A 13,942-nucleotide genomic window follows, 5' to 3' on the forward strand; every position below is an offset into this window, starting at 1 on the left:
ATAACATGTTAGAATGTAGAATTTTAGATAGAATGATATAATTATTATTATTTCTAAATTAAAGGGTGTTTCGCCAACTACAAATTGGTTTTATTATTTTCCGTAACTCTTTTATTTTTCTTTTTCAGGATAGTGTTTGCCAAACATTCCTTAAAAACTATTTATTTTTAGAAATTTACAAAATTGAATCAGTTAAATAAATTTAATGATGTGTAGAGATATATAAAATGTTTTAAATTTGAAAAACAAAAATTAAATATCAATTTAGGTAAGAAAAAACGGTTTGCAATCAAAGAAAATGATAGGTGCAAAATCCTTTAGATAAGTTGCAGTTCATAAGTTATAATTGAAATAATATCACTTTTACAGATATCCACTACTAATGTTATTTTTATTTAGCATCATTCAACGATCATAAAATAAATTTAAAAAAATGCTAAAATTAATATCAATTTTTATAAGTTTGACATGATAGTAAATATGATTGAGCCACAACATAATTTAATAATTTTTAATTATTTATTTTTCTAACATGTTTAAAAATTGACACAAAAGCATGATAAAATTTATCATATCCTAGAATTACAACAACAAAAAATGATGAGAACTTGTGTGCCTTTTGACCTTATTGTAATAATTGTCCTTGTAAGTAATACATACCACCAAATATTCCAAGGGCGGACCTCTCTTGTGGGATTTGGCTGGATCACTTTCTGGTGTCCAATTCATTTTCTTCTGAGTTAGAAGAAAGGACAAAAAAGATAAGCCATTTAGATTATTTTAAAATTTTTGTTTTTTAAACTTTGTTTTTTATGGAAAACAATGCAGTCTCGAATTAAAGGTTGAAACTTGAAAGAAATTATGAACTTTAGTCCATAGTCATCTCTTTACTCTTTATGTGGCTTGGTAGGGAGTGCAGAAGTTATGTGAAAGTAGCAAGCGACTTTCAGTAGTCATCTCATATGGTTCGATTCATGTGGGAGTCACCAAGTGCTGTGAGCTAAAATATCTGCTACGTGACTCACGCAAAAAGGCTCTTGAGGTCTACATTGCCCCATGGGTTGTTAGGAACTTAGGATATGTTTCAGAAAGACAATGAGTATTATAGAGAGAAGCATACGTGAGAGAGAATAAGAATGTAAGAATTACATGCTTCGGGCAATGAATTTTAAGTATAGGTATATATAGGAGTTAGGCAAATCCTAACTGAGCTTATAATATATATACATGCACCTCTTCTGCCATACATACATACATACATACATAGATATATGTGTATATATATATATATATATATATATATATATATATATATATATATATATATATTTTTAATTAGAATTTGAATTTTGCATCATGTGTCTAAATAATTTTGGGATCACACCATTATTATCCACTTAAGTTTGTGCCATGTGTCCACTTAAGTTTTTAAATCTTTGTGTCAAGTGAGTTAATGAGTGTAAAATACTAAGAATCTAATATTAATGAACTATACAAAAAATAAAAATCAATCATATATACTCAATAAAAATCACCACATAGCAAAGATCACCATACATTCTATCTTATTAAAAATTAGAAGAAAAAAATGATCATAAGTAGTATTAAATTTATGTAATAATTTTAATACGTGACTAATTATGTTATTAAAAAAAACTAATTTGGCTAATTATTTATATTTTTATGATAAAAATTGTGTTTAATTTTAAATATATCTATATGTATGTACGTGTTACTTGTTTTTTTTTTTAATAATTTGAATAATTATTTATATTTTTATAATAAAAATTGTGTTTGATTTTAAATGCATTCATGCGTTTACATGTGTTACATGCTAATATATATTAATAGGTAAAGCTAAGAGAAAATTCAATTAGATTTCAAATTGGAATTCAATTAGAGTCTAATTTTGTGTCACATGTCTCATTTAATCTAAGTTTTTAAATTTTTGTGTCAAGTGAGTTAATTTAGTGTAAAAATTGGATTTCAAATAGGGATTAATTTTGCACCACATGTCCAATCTAATCTAAATATTTTAAATTTTTGTGCCAAATGAGTTAATTTAGTGTAAAAAATTAGGAATCCAATATAAATAATCTATAAAAAAACATAATCATATATCTAACTCTATATATAAAACTAGCTTGTAATCCGTGCTTATGCATAGAAATATTAAACTATAATAGAAAAGTAAAAATTGAATAATTGTCTCAATATTTTTGTAGGATTATTATTATTATTATTATACGGGGAACGAGCTCGGGCCCATTGAACATTGGGCCATGACCCCGTGGCCTGTTGCACGGCCTCAGGCCATTGGGCCTTTGACCTCAATCTGAACACATCTTCGGGCCCAATTAGAGCTCAAACACCAGAACAGGCCCGTCTCCCCCTTTAAACGTGTTAGACATGAGCTTATGCCATTCATGTTACACCTTAATCGGGAAGAGCGCATGCCGAGAACGTCCTATGTTCTTGGTTGCTCGGTATTGCCTTGGGCAACATCGCTGCCGAACAATCTTTTGAAAGTGGAACCTGTTTCAATGCCATTACCACCATTCCCAACAGAACATTCACTTAGAGACGATGGAATTGGACCCCCATTCGCACTAGTAAGATCTGAGAGTAATCATAACACCTTCACTTATTTGAGACTATAAATAGGAGAATAGAGGGAGAAGTGGGGGTTGACATTTCTAAGAACACAGAGAAGAGAAAGAGAGAGAGGCCATATCGAGAGGAAAGTGGAGTAACTCAGGGAGGAAAAAGAGAGGGGTTTGTAAAATCAAAAGTGTGTAGTTAGGTCTCTAAGCAAAGGACTACCTATAATAGGAAATCCAAAACCCATAATACAAATAAGTTGTGAGCCCAAGTATAGATTTAGCCCGTTGACTACATTTTGGGTGTGCACAATTATTATTATTATTATTATTATTATTATTATATTCTTGAAAAAATAGTGATTAATAATAATATTGTTGTTGTTGTTGTTAATATTTGAATAACAAATGTGATACCTAACTTATATTTTATCAATCTTCTACTACTATACAGATCTATGTATACAAAAATAAAATGAACATAAATTTGCGGATCTATTTATTCCAAAATAAAATAAACACACACACACACACACACACACACACACACAAAATCAAAGCCGATGGATCTTACTCCATAGACTTCTTCACTCCAAGAAGATTAGGCTTCTTCAGTCTTCATTTCAAAAATATTAGTAACGATTACTTCTTTTACTCATCCTTTTTGGATTGTCTTTGGAGTCTCAAATAAAAATTTTTAATGCAAGAGAGAGTGTGAATAAACTCATCCTATAAATATACAAAGAGTTCTACCACTTTTTCAGCAATATATTGAGAAAAATTTGTCAACCCATTACAATAATATATTTGTTTGAAATATAACAATGGAAATTGCTCTAGAGCTGCAACATTAACTTTGATGAATTGCAAACTAAGTCAAATTCTTAACTGCAATATTAACAAATTGGTAACATAGTAGATATCCATTTCAACTTAAAAAAAAAAAAAAAAAAAAAAAAAAAAAAAAAAAAAAAAAAAAAAAAACAAAAACAAAAACAAACAAACAAAGAGTTATCCGACAGCCTAGACAACAAAAAGGGTAATAATGATTTCAAGCATTTCCTTGTGAATTGGGGTTAGTTTGTATAATAAAAGAAAATTTTAGGATGTGGGAGTAAAAGTGTAAAACTATGAAAAGCATAGGTGGCGGCATGGGGCAAACAAATATTTCTATAGGCATTCTAGACCTCTGCCTCTTTGGTGTCTCTCTTCACATGCTGAACCAAAAGTGGATCTCTGTAATATAGGCCAAAAAGAAGAAGTGAAGATCACAAGTTGTTTGATCTTTGTACCATCACCACAATAGACGGTGATTGTTCCATTTTTTTCAACAACAGAACCACTTTGAAAACAACATATTAGTAGCCAATAAATAAATAAATAAATCGTGGAAAAAAAAAGTAAGACAATGATGCAAAGGATACGGACAAAAATGGCAGATTAGAATAAGCACCTCCAATTTTCTCAGTGAGACTTAGTCGACTACGTGTTATGCTGGTCTTGTGTAAAAGTTGAAAACAAATTGTTATTACATTGCCTTACCACACTATAGTTAAGGCTCTTGAATTTAGAATTATCTCATTTACAGGGTTGTTCTGTACAGATATACATGAAGAGTTTTGTATAAACATAAAGAGTTTGAAATTTAAATATATACAGAAGCTAATGAAGAGTCAACCCCCTCTCTTATCTTTCTCTGTTTTTTCCCTCTTCTCTAGAGTTTCATTTAAGGTCTGTTTCATTTGACTCCTCGGTTTTTTAATTCGATATAAATACTTTGCAGCAAATTAAGAAAACTAATAGGATAAGTGGCATAAAATTGGATTCTCAATTTGGATTCTAATTGAATTGGGCATAAAAATTAAAAATTAGGTGGGACACATGACACAAATTAAAAGTCCAATTGAAATCTAATTGGATTTTCTTTAAGCTTTACCTATTAATATATATATATATATATATATATATATATATATATATATATATATATATATAAAAATTAGAGGAAGAGATAGAGTTTGAATGATTTTATATTTATGGGCCTTTTGAAAAAAAATATTTATAAGCTATTTATGTAATATACCATGACTATGTACGGTCCATTATTAACTAGGAAATATATATATATATATATATATATATATATATATATATATATATATATATATATATATATATATATTGTCTTTTAAACCAAAGTTTAGAGAAAATTAAATTAGAATCAAAATTTGATTTTGTTTTTGTTAGCTTTCATATTAATTAAATTGTTTAGATTTTTACTGTTATTTTTTCTTTGAATTAGTGAGTATATATATTTTTATACTATTTCCATTAAGATATTTTGTATACGGAGATATTGAATGTAACAAATTATAATTGAGCTGAACAATCCCATGCCCATATTTCCATTTAATTTAGGAAATACTATTTGACCAATTTATTATTTTATTTTGTGTTATATTTAGTACAATTTCATTGACAATAATTGTGAGTTGATATTTTATATTTAACATTCAATAATGATTTTCAAAATTATATACATAATAGCAATGTAGTGAGAAACTTGGCATAACTAATATCATGAAAATTGCAAGTGTGCATTTTAAGACCCTTTTAAAACACAAACTGTTTAACCTAGTTATTTAGCCAAGTAATTAACTTAGGTAAATTATTCAAATCTAGGTTAACACAAGTAAATCATATCATGCAAAGCAGTGCGCGCGGAAAAGTAAATAACACACGATATGATAACCTAGGAAAACCAAACCGGTAAAAAACTTGGGGAGGATTTAGTCTAGCTATCCTCAAGGTAAAACAGATCCATTATGAAAGAATTGAAGTTTTACAATAGTGACTTATCCTACTAACATTCCATTGCTACCTCGAGTAAAAAACTTACTACCATGACCACGTGACAGTTCCGAGTCCACAGACTACTTCTTTCTCAGATCCACAACATCCATAAGTATACCACTTGTTTTTCTTGAAGCTTTTTATGCAGTAATTGAAATGATCACCAAGCTCTCGACATCAATCTCGATCTTAATAACCCTAAGTGTGTATGAAGACAAACACCTCTAGATCTCACAAGAGATTCACACACACAGCATAAATAACAACCTTAGAGAGTTTTTGGGTACAAACCTCTAGATCTACAAAAGAGGCACAAGATGCACTCTAATTTCTCTAAAAAACTTTGAAAACCCTACCTAGGGTTAGCTTATGATGTCCTTTAAATATTGGAAAAAACAAATCACGATTTGGGCTTTAAACGGATAAGTTATGGTCTTTTTACGTTTGCTGATTTTTGTTGATCTGCGACTTTTGATCGATCGAATCTAATTTTCGATCGATCGAGCTTTCAAGAAATTGAATAGTAATTTCTTGCAATTACTTGATTCCAAACTTAATTTAAACCAAACTTTGAGCAAGTCTAAACCTAGACTAAATGTTTTTATCATGGTTTGCCAACACATTATATACTGAAGTTCTAATACATTAGTCCCTAAGGTCTTAAAACCTAACAGCAAGAACTAGTCGAACTATGTCCTATATGTTTAATAAACCAAACTAATATCACTAACACCATTACAATTCATCATTCGCATGGGTTACATACTAGTTACACTAACGCACAAAGCTAATATCTTAAACAATCCTCCTTTAACTTAAGATAGAAGGCTTGATAATGCCTTGATTTTAATATAAACTTGTGAAGATGTCTTAATGATACATTTATAGTGACTATAAATGACTAGATTGGATGAATGAATATAAACTTGTGACGATGTCTTGAATGATACATTTACATAGTGACTATAAATGACTAGATTGGATGAATGATGGATCGAGTTCAATGGAGAAAGTTTCAACTATAGTAGTGGTCAATGATGAAAAATGAATGTCGGAAGATAGCTACAATGAAGGCTTGGGAAATATCGACAAATTACAACTTCATGATGAAGCACATACGCAGTGGTGGAGCAAGCCAAACATAAAATTAGACAATTAATTTTTTCTTTGTGTATGTATTAATTATATCTATACTAATAGTAATGTATATACAATTTATTAATCAAAACCCAAAGGAGTATTATTTTTGAATTACAGTCTCCTAAACTTGTCCATGAATCTAAAATTTTCAAATTAAATTATTACCCATTAAATATAATGACTAAAATTTTAAAAAATATTAATAATTTAAAAATTGCTAAATAAAAGACAAACAATCATTCAAATTTCAATATATAAAAAAAATCTAATAACTACAACCAAATACGTGTTATATTATTTTAGATATAAATTAAATGATAAAAGTAATATATATTAATCATTTACATTTATAATGTTATGATATTTTGGTGTTTTCAACAGAGACGTTGAGGGTTTAAATCTCTACTTTCCCATTTGTAAATATCCAATTATAAAATAAGAAGAAACAAAGTGAAAAGATTTATCATGGAGAGCATTTTCATGAGATAGAATACTGACTATTTACCCCACTCTTACAATTGACATAGTGGATGGTCGGGGAATTATTTTTATGGGTACTTAATGAAGGAAAAATTATGGTTTTGTATCTCATACAAACACATATCGGAAGCAACAAACAAGGATCTATTTCATTCATGATTGATAACGTGTACTATGTAAATTTCAGAATTTAAGAACAAGATAATGTACCTTGGTGTGGAGAAATTCAAAACAAAGATTAGAAGCACTTAGGAACACTTTTAATCTTCACTCCAATTCCACTTTACGCCCAAGATGTGTGGTCTCTCAATCAGTTTTCAAGGGAGAATGAAAGTGTGTTTCACACTCTCACACACACCGTTTTTTATTTTCCTCTAATAAAAATTCTGTATGTTTCTCCCTTTATAACTAACTGATTATTTAATTGGGCTTGCTTATTGGGCTTTAGTATGTGGCTTGGAGTGGGACCAAAAGGGACCAATAAAACACTAGCTCCAATGGGTCTTAGGCTTTTCTGTCAACTCTTGACAAGTCCAAAGTTATCATTAATTATATTTAATATCACTATATAAATATAATTGCACTCTAGGCCTTATTAATAAATTATATCCCAAGACTTTATTATACATGCAACCCCTTCATAAAATATTCGTAGTAACACAAAATCATAAATGTAGATTGCCACTTTGTAAATTACTACATCTTATCCTTGAGTACCCAATTTAATCCTTTAAAGTTATTCATTATATATTTATGAAATCCAATTTCATAAATATATACTTTAGTAATTTCTTACTAAAGTGGTTAGGCTTAACTCTCTGAATAACTGAACCCATTAAACTTATCTCAAGAGAATATTTTATATCTCCATTAAGAGACTATGAATTTCATCTTGAGAATATATGTTCCATCAACACTAAATGTGGCTGCCCAACATACTGAGGTTTTGACCGTCACTTTAGATCTCACTCTTGATATATCAAAGCAACCTACACCTCATGATCAGATCCATTATTCTCTCAAGATTAAGAGTTCATTCAAATAGAAGTCGTGAGATTTATTATTCATTTGACAATCGTTAGGAGAATAATAAATCTCACAACGGTCCTATTACACGGTAATTAAAGAGACTATTCATTTGTGGTTTTAAGAACATGAATTTTTTAATAAGTTATGTGACTTGTTTAAATAATACACATGAATAATTGTATAAGGTTTGTCTTATAATTTGCTACATAATGAGTTGGAAAAGATAGTTTTAAACATTTTTAGATCCAAACTTTGTCAAAGTTCTTAGAGCTTGCCATTAGGTGCTTGCCATTAATACACATTGGAATATAATTTTGAAAGCATCAATAATGTTGGAAGATGCTTACCATTACCAAATTTTTACATAGAATATTGTATAAGTTGCCAATAGGATTGATATCATTTTCTATATTGATCTGTATAATGTCTAAAAAAAATGAAGCATAATATTTATTATTGCTATATTCATTTTTAGCCATATAAGCGTAACATTTTGGTTCACTTCGATCCATTCGATCTATTTCAATCCAATTCAGTCCACTTAGATATATTAGATTCATTTTAGTCCAATTTCGTTCCATCCAGTCCACTTAGATTCATTCAGTCCATTTTAGACTAATGGGCCTTAAATTAATTCTTTTTATAGATTTCATTTTTTCAGTTTTGGGTACAAAAATTCTTTTTCTCTTCTTAATTTTTGAGTTAAAAATTATGAAATTCTATTTTATTTGTGCCCAATTCCTTAGCTTTGGGCTAAAAAATACAAACAAAATAGGTATTAGAAATTAGAGATATAAACCCAAAAACAATAAAAATGATAAATATTCAAAAGATTGCCTTGAAATTCAAGTTTCAATAATATAGACAATATGCTTATATTTGGAAAAAAACTTCTACAATTCAAAATTATATAATAATTTAAACTTAATGTAACTTGTTACATGCGTTTCATGGAATGAGAGTTTACTTCTTTTTTTTTAATATTCTTGGACATATTCAAATTAGTTAACTAGTTATGGTATATTTTTTTTTAAAAATCCTTTTAATAACATCTTCTCCATTTATATAAAACAATTTTATAATTAATTAATTTAAATCTTTTTAGTAAATTGCGTTTTTCATATATATATATATATATCATTGTGTTATTGTTAAATGCAAAAAAGAAAAAAAAAACATTATATATTACATTACATAAAACTTCTAAAAATATTGAATACTTTTAAATAACACATCCAAAATCTAACCTATTTTACATTATATTCTTATAAAATAATTATTAAATTTGCATGGATTTGCTACTAGTAAATAATAAAAGAGGTATAGTTTATTAACTGTTCCAACATCAAGCAAACCAAAGCTTTGATATGCATGTAAGTAGGGCTGAAATAGTTCAAGGGAAAACATCAAAACACACACGTTTACATTGAAATATAGAAATTGCAAATTGAAGGACATGTCACACTCCACTTAGCTGCGAAATGATCACAAAATAAGGACACTCATAGGCATAGCCACACAATTCCAGCCAGGGGAGGAGAAAAAACACAAGATGCTCATAGACACAACATGAAGGGGGTCAAAAGCTAATCAGAACTTCTGAAAGAAGTCATAAATGTGTTTGCTGATCTCATCAGGCTTTTCCGATTGGAGAAAGTGACCAACATCTTCCAATACAATTACCTCCTCCAGGAGTGGGACATCTCTCTTGAACCCACCCTTATGTATGTAATCCTTGGTGCCTACAGTGTTAAAGGACAGGTCAAGGTCACCCGCAATGAACTTAACTGGCACTTTTATTTGGGCCCCAGTCCAGGGGGCAGTGAGTTCCCAATTTCTGCAAGGAAAAGAACAAGGAAACAGTAATGAGCATGTGAAACCAAACAATGGTGAAAGCCTTTAATAATGAGCATATAAGAGAAAACAATAAGATGCATTTATTGCATTTTCTTTTCTCTCTACCCTGAATGTGCAATATGCCAATATGCATAGATTTGTAAGCAAAAACAATATTTTCTTTTTAAGTAAAAACTTGAAACCCATGATTTTTCTGGACTAGATGTAGAGAGTGGAAGGGTCTTTGTTGACAAAATAAATCTATGTACACAACCTATTTCACAAACTTGCACAGGTGACAAGAGTTGATTGGTAAATGAAAATATGATAGTAATAGTAACCCCATATTCCAAACAGTCGCTGCTTGCTGACAAGTTGTCAAAAAAATTATGTAATATTTTGTGCGCTAACACTGCTTTTGTTGATAAAAATGAGAAATTTGAATTGAATACCTAAACAATTGAAGCTTATTGTATTAACCAAAGCATCTTGTGGCAACAAAAACATTGGTTGAGACTTGAGAGTGCTAGAAATTGACACAAACAAGGTCATTAAGGATGAGTATGAAGTCTGTTCTCACCAACTTTAAAGGATTATCAGGCTAGCTACTGTCAAATTATGTATATATTAGCATAATTTAGAAAGAAAGTTCAGCCAAAGTTTGAAGATAGCATACAGGTCCAAATCTCGGTAGTAGTTCACACCACCAGTGAAGCCTGTCTTCTCAAATTTGCTGGCATAATAGTTAATGTCTTCCTCTGACAACCAAGAGGGCAAGACAATTGGAGCACCTGGTGGATGTCCAAACCCTTTACCTTTAGGTAAAATAAGTGGACCTGGATTGCGGAGCGTTAGGAATTCCTTGAGAACTGTTGCAGTACCAAGCTGGGCAAACTCAGCTTCTATCTCTCCAGGTTCCTGCAATATAATAATAAAACAACATGTCCATTAGATTAGCTTATTTTCATCAGCTTATTTTGTTTAACTTGTTTATTGAACGAAGTACACCTGTATCTTGAATTTTTTTTTTTTTTTTTAAAATTTTTAAGTGATGCTTTAAAAAGCTGTGCCTCCAACCCCTTTTTTAATGAAAATAAGGTAAACCAAACAAAGTCACTAGAAAAACACAAATTTTCCTGTATGATGTAAAATTGGGCGTCCCACCAATGATTTTAAAGAGAAAATATTTATGCATAAAGATTCAGACATCCAACAAGAGATTTATATAAGATGTCTCCAATGGGACAAGAAGATTTACAAATATTTTTGTTTTGTATGCTAGGCCAATTTTTTAACATCATTTCAAAATGCAAATAGTACACCAGAATTGACTATTAATTTCATCAAAGAGATACCCTCATGGGCTCAAGATTCTGGGAGATGGTCATTATCATTTGTCATTTGTAGAAGCGTGCTCTGTATGTAAGAGTACAGTTTTATATGAACAAATAATCAACCTGATTAAAATACTAATTAACCCCAGTGACCTCACTCATTGAACAGGCATAAGACAAAGAACTATTAAAATATCCAAAGCTAAGTGTTTACTATTGGTTGGTCTCCTTCACGCAAGACTTAATGTTGAATGAGCATTCCCTAGAAAGTTTTCCAACTAATACAGATCAACATTATCTTACCCGCTAAACAAACTTATTATTGTATAGAAGCTCTTGTAAATAAAAATAGGAGTACAAATATATGACAAAAAGTACAAGATAACTGGGAATTCGATCATGTGACATCTTGAGGTGGAAGGAAAGAACTGCGATTGAAGATCTTTGGACATTTTAAGATCTATATACAAGATCATGACTAACTGCATAACCAATTACCAAAGCACATTCAAAAACTGAAAAAATAGATTTATTCGTGAAACTAGCTGATAAGAGTAAGCTTCAGACTATATTATCTACTGAAGAACAAACAGAGCTGTAAAGGAGTTTGTACAATACTTTCACTGGAAACAAACAGAGCCAACGAGATTTACTTTTCTTCATACATACAGTTTCAACGGATAAAAGAAAATTACTACCAAGTTTTTGGGAAAAAGTGTAATTCAAGATAAATGAAGCATCATTGTGCCTAAATGACAATCAACAGGAATGCTGGAGAGAAAGTATTTAATAAACCAAAAGAACCATGTAGCAGGAAAAAAAAAACAAAACAAAAAACCCACCAAAAAGTCTCTTCTTTTACCCTTTTTTTCTTTTCTTTGAAAGCTCTTCTTTTACCATTAAAGTTAAGCAAAATACTCAAATCCACCAACCAAAAACCAAATAAACTAAAAAAATATAGATTACAAGTATCACTCTCTATATGTCATGGATATAATGTCATACCAACCACGTATTATGAGAAAAATAATACATCCGATGCATAACATAATTATTGACTGGGTTAATTAGAGAATACAAGTTACTATAGTCAAACCCAGATAGCATTTCCAATATGGGCAATTAAGAAAATTACCAAGAACCCACACAGAGATAAAACTAACAAAGATGACAGGAAAGAAAGAACCTGAAATCTGCACTTGTAATAGTCATTTCCATAAATAGCTCTCAAGGAGTCAAGAGGTTTCCCTTTAGGGTTCCTGGGTTCAAAAACCACGCTCATGTTAACCAAAGCCTTGACACGGTCGGGTCTAAACAGGCATAGATACCAAGCAATGCGAGCACCCCAGTCATGGCCAACCACAAAGACCTTATCTTGATCAGGTGCCACAGCATCTAGTAGGGCAATAAGGTCTCCCACCACATGAAAGCAGGTGTAGCTGGTGATAGAAGGTGGTGCATCCGTATCACCAAAGCCACGGAGGTCAGGAGCCACGGCTCGATAGCCTTGTGAGGCTAAGGCTATGATCTGGTGCCTCCATGAGTACCAAAGCTCAGGGAAACCATGAATGAAAAGAATCACTGGGCCTTGGCCTTTCTCAGCTATGTGCATATTTATGCCATTCACATTCACTGTTCTATGCTCTATGCTCTCCATCTCTCTCTCTCTCTCTCTGCTTTGTTTGTGATTTGTGAGTACCTGACTGTAAAGCCTATATATAATGGAGAAAATGGCGCCCTTATTTTTTTAAAAAAATATTTTAAAATATTTAGCCGACGTATCCCTGTTTTTAAAGTATTTCAAAATATCTAGCGATATTTTTAAATATTTAAATATATCTAGCGATATTTTTAAAAATATTTAGTGATATGTTCCTATTTTTAAATAATTAAAAAAATTTAGCGATATATCTCTATTTTGAAACTATATAGGGCAAGTCCTTATTTTGAAACTCGATTTGTAGAGAATCGAGTTATAGACAATCAAATTTAAAAAAAAAAATTATGGAAGAGAGAGTTTGAATGATATATATATATATATATATATATATATATATATATATATATATATATATATATATTGCTTTTTTAAACCCAAGTTTAGAGAAAATTAAATTAGAATCAAAATTGAATTTTGCTTTTGTTAGCTTTTCATACTAATTAAATTGTTTAGATTTTCTTGTTATTCTTTCTTTGAATTAATGAGCATATTTTTTATACTGTTTCCATTCAAATATTTTGTATGCGAAGATATTAAATGTAACAAACTATAATTAAGCTAAACAATTTTGTGCACCGATCTCCATTCAATTTAGGAGATACTATTTGACCAATTTATTATTTTATTTTGTGTTATATTTAGTACAATTTCACATGCAATAATTGTGAGTTGATATTGTATACATAATATTCAATAGTGATTTTATATATGTAATGGCAATGTAATGAGAAACTCGGCATAAGTAATATCTTGAAAATTGTAAGGATTGGTCAAACTATTTCCTATATGTTTAATAACCCAAACTAACATCAATAGCACCATTACAATTCATCATTCACATGGGTTACATACTAGTTACACTAACACACAAAGCTAATATCTTAAACAATCCTCCTTTTAACTTAAGATAGAAGGCTTGATACGACCTTGATTTTGGAATATAAACTTGT

The 13,942-nt window shown here is 30.1% G+C and overlaps 1 protein-coding gene across 1 annotated transcript; it reads right to left on the bottom strand.

Moving 5' to 3' along the window:
- Positions 1 to 9,411: 9,411 nt before the first annotated feature.
- LOC142624140 (epoxide hydrolase 1-like) lies at positions 9,412 to 12,959 on the bottom strand. The gene is made up of 3 exons (XM_075797655.1): positions 12,459 to 12,959; positions 10,615 to 10,856; positions 9,412 to 9,939 (listed from the first exon to the last, which is right to left on the bottom strand). Exons 1-3 carry the CDS (start codon positions 12,927 to 12,929, stop codon positions 9,693 to 9,695), a joined length of 960 nt encoding a protein of 319 aa, XP_075653770.1. The 5' UTR covers positions 12,930 to 12,959; the 3' UTR covers positions 9,412 to 9,692.
- Between the last annotated feature and the right edge of the window lie 983 nt (positions 12,960 to 13,942).

The sequence above is a fragment of the Castanea sativa genome, chromosome 2 (assembly GCF_040712315.1).
Source record: "Castanea sativa cultivar Marrone di Chiusa Pesio chromosome 2, ASM4071231v1".
NCBI classification, from domain to species: Eukaryota; Viridiplantae; Streptophyta; class Magnoliopsida; order Fagales; family Fagaceae; genus Castanea; species Castanea sativa.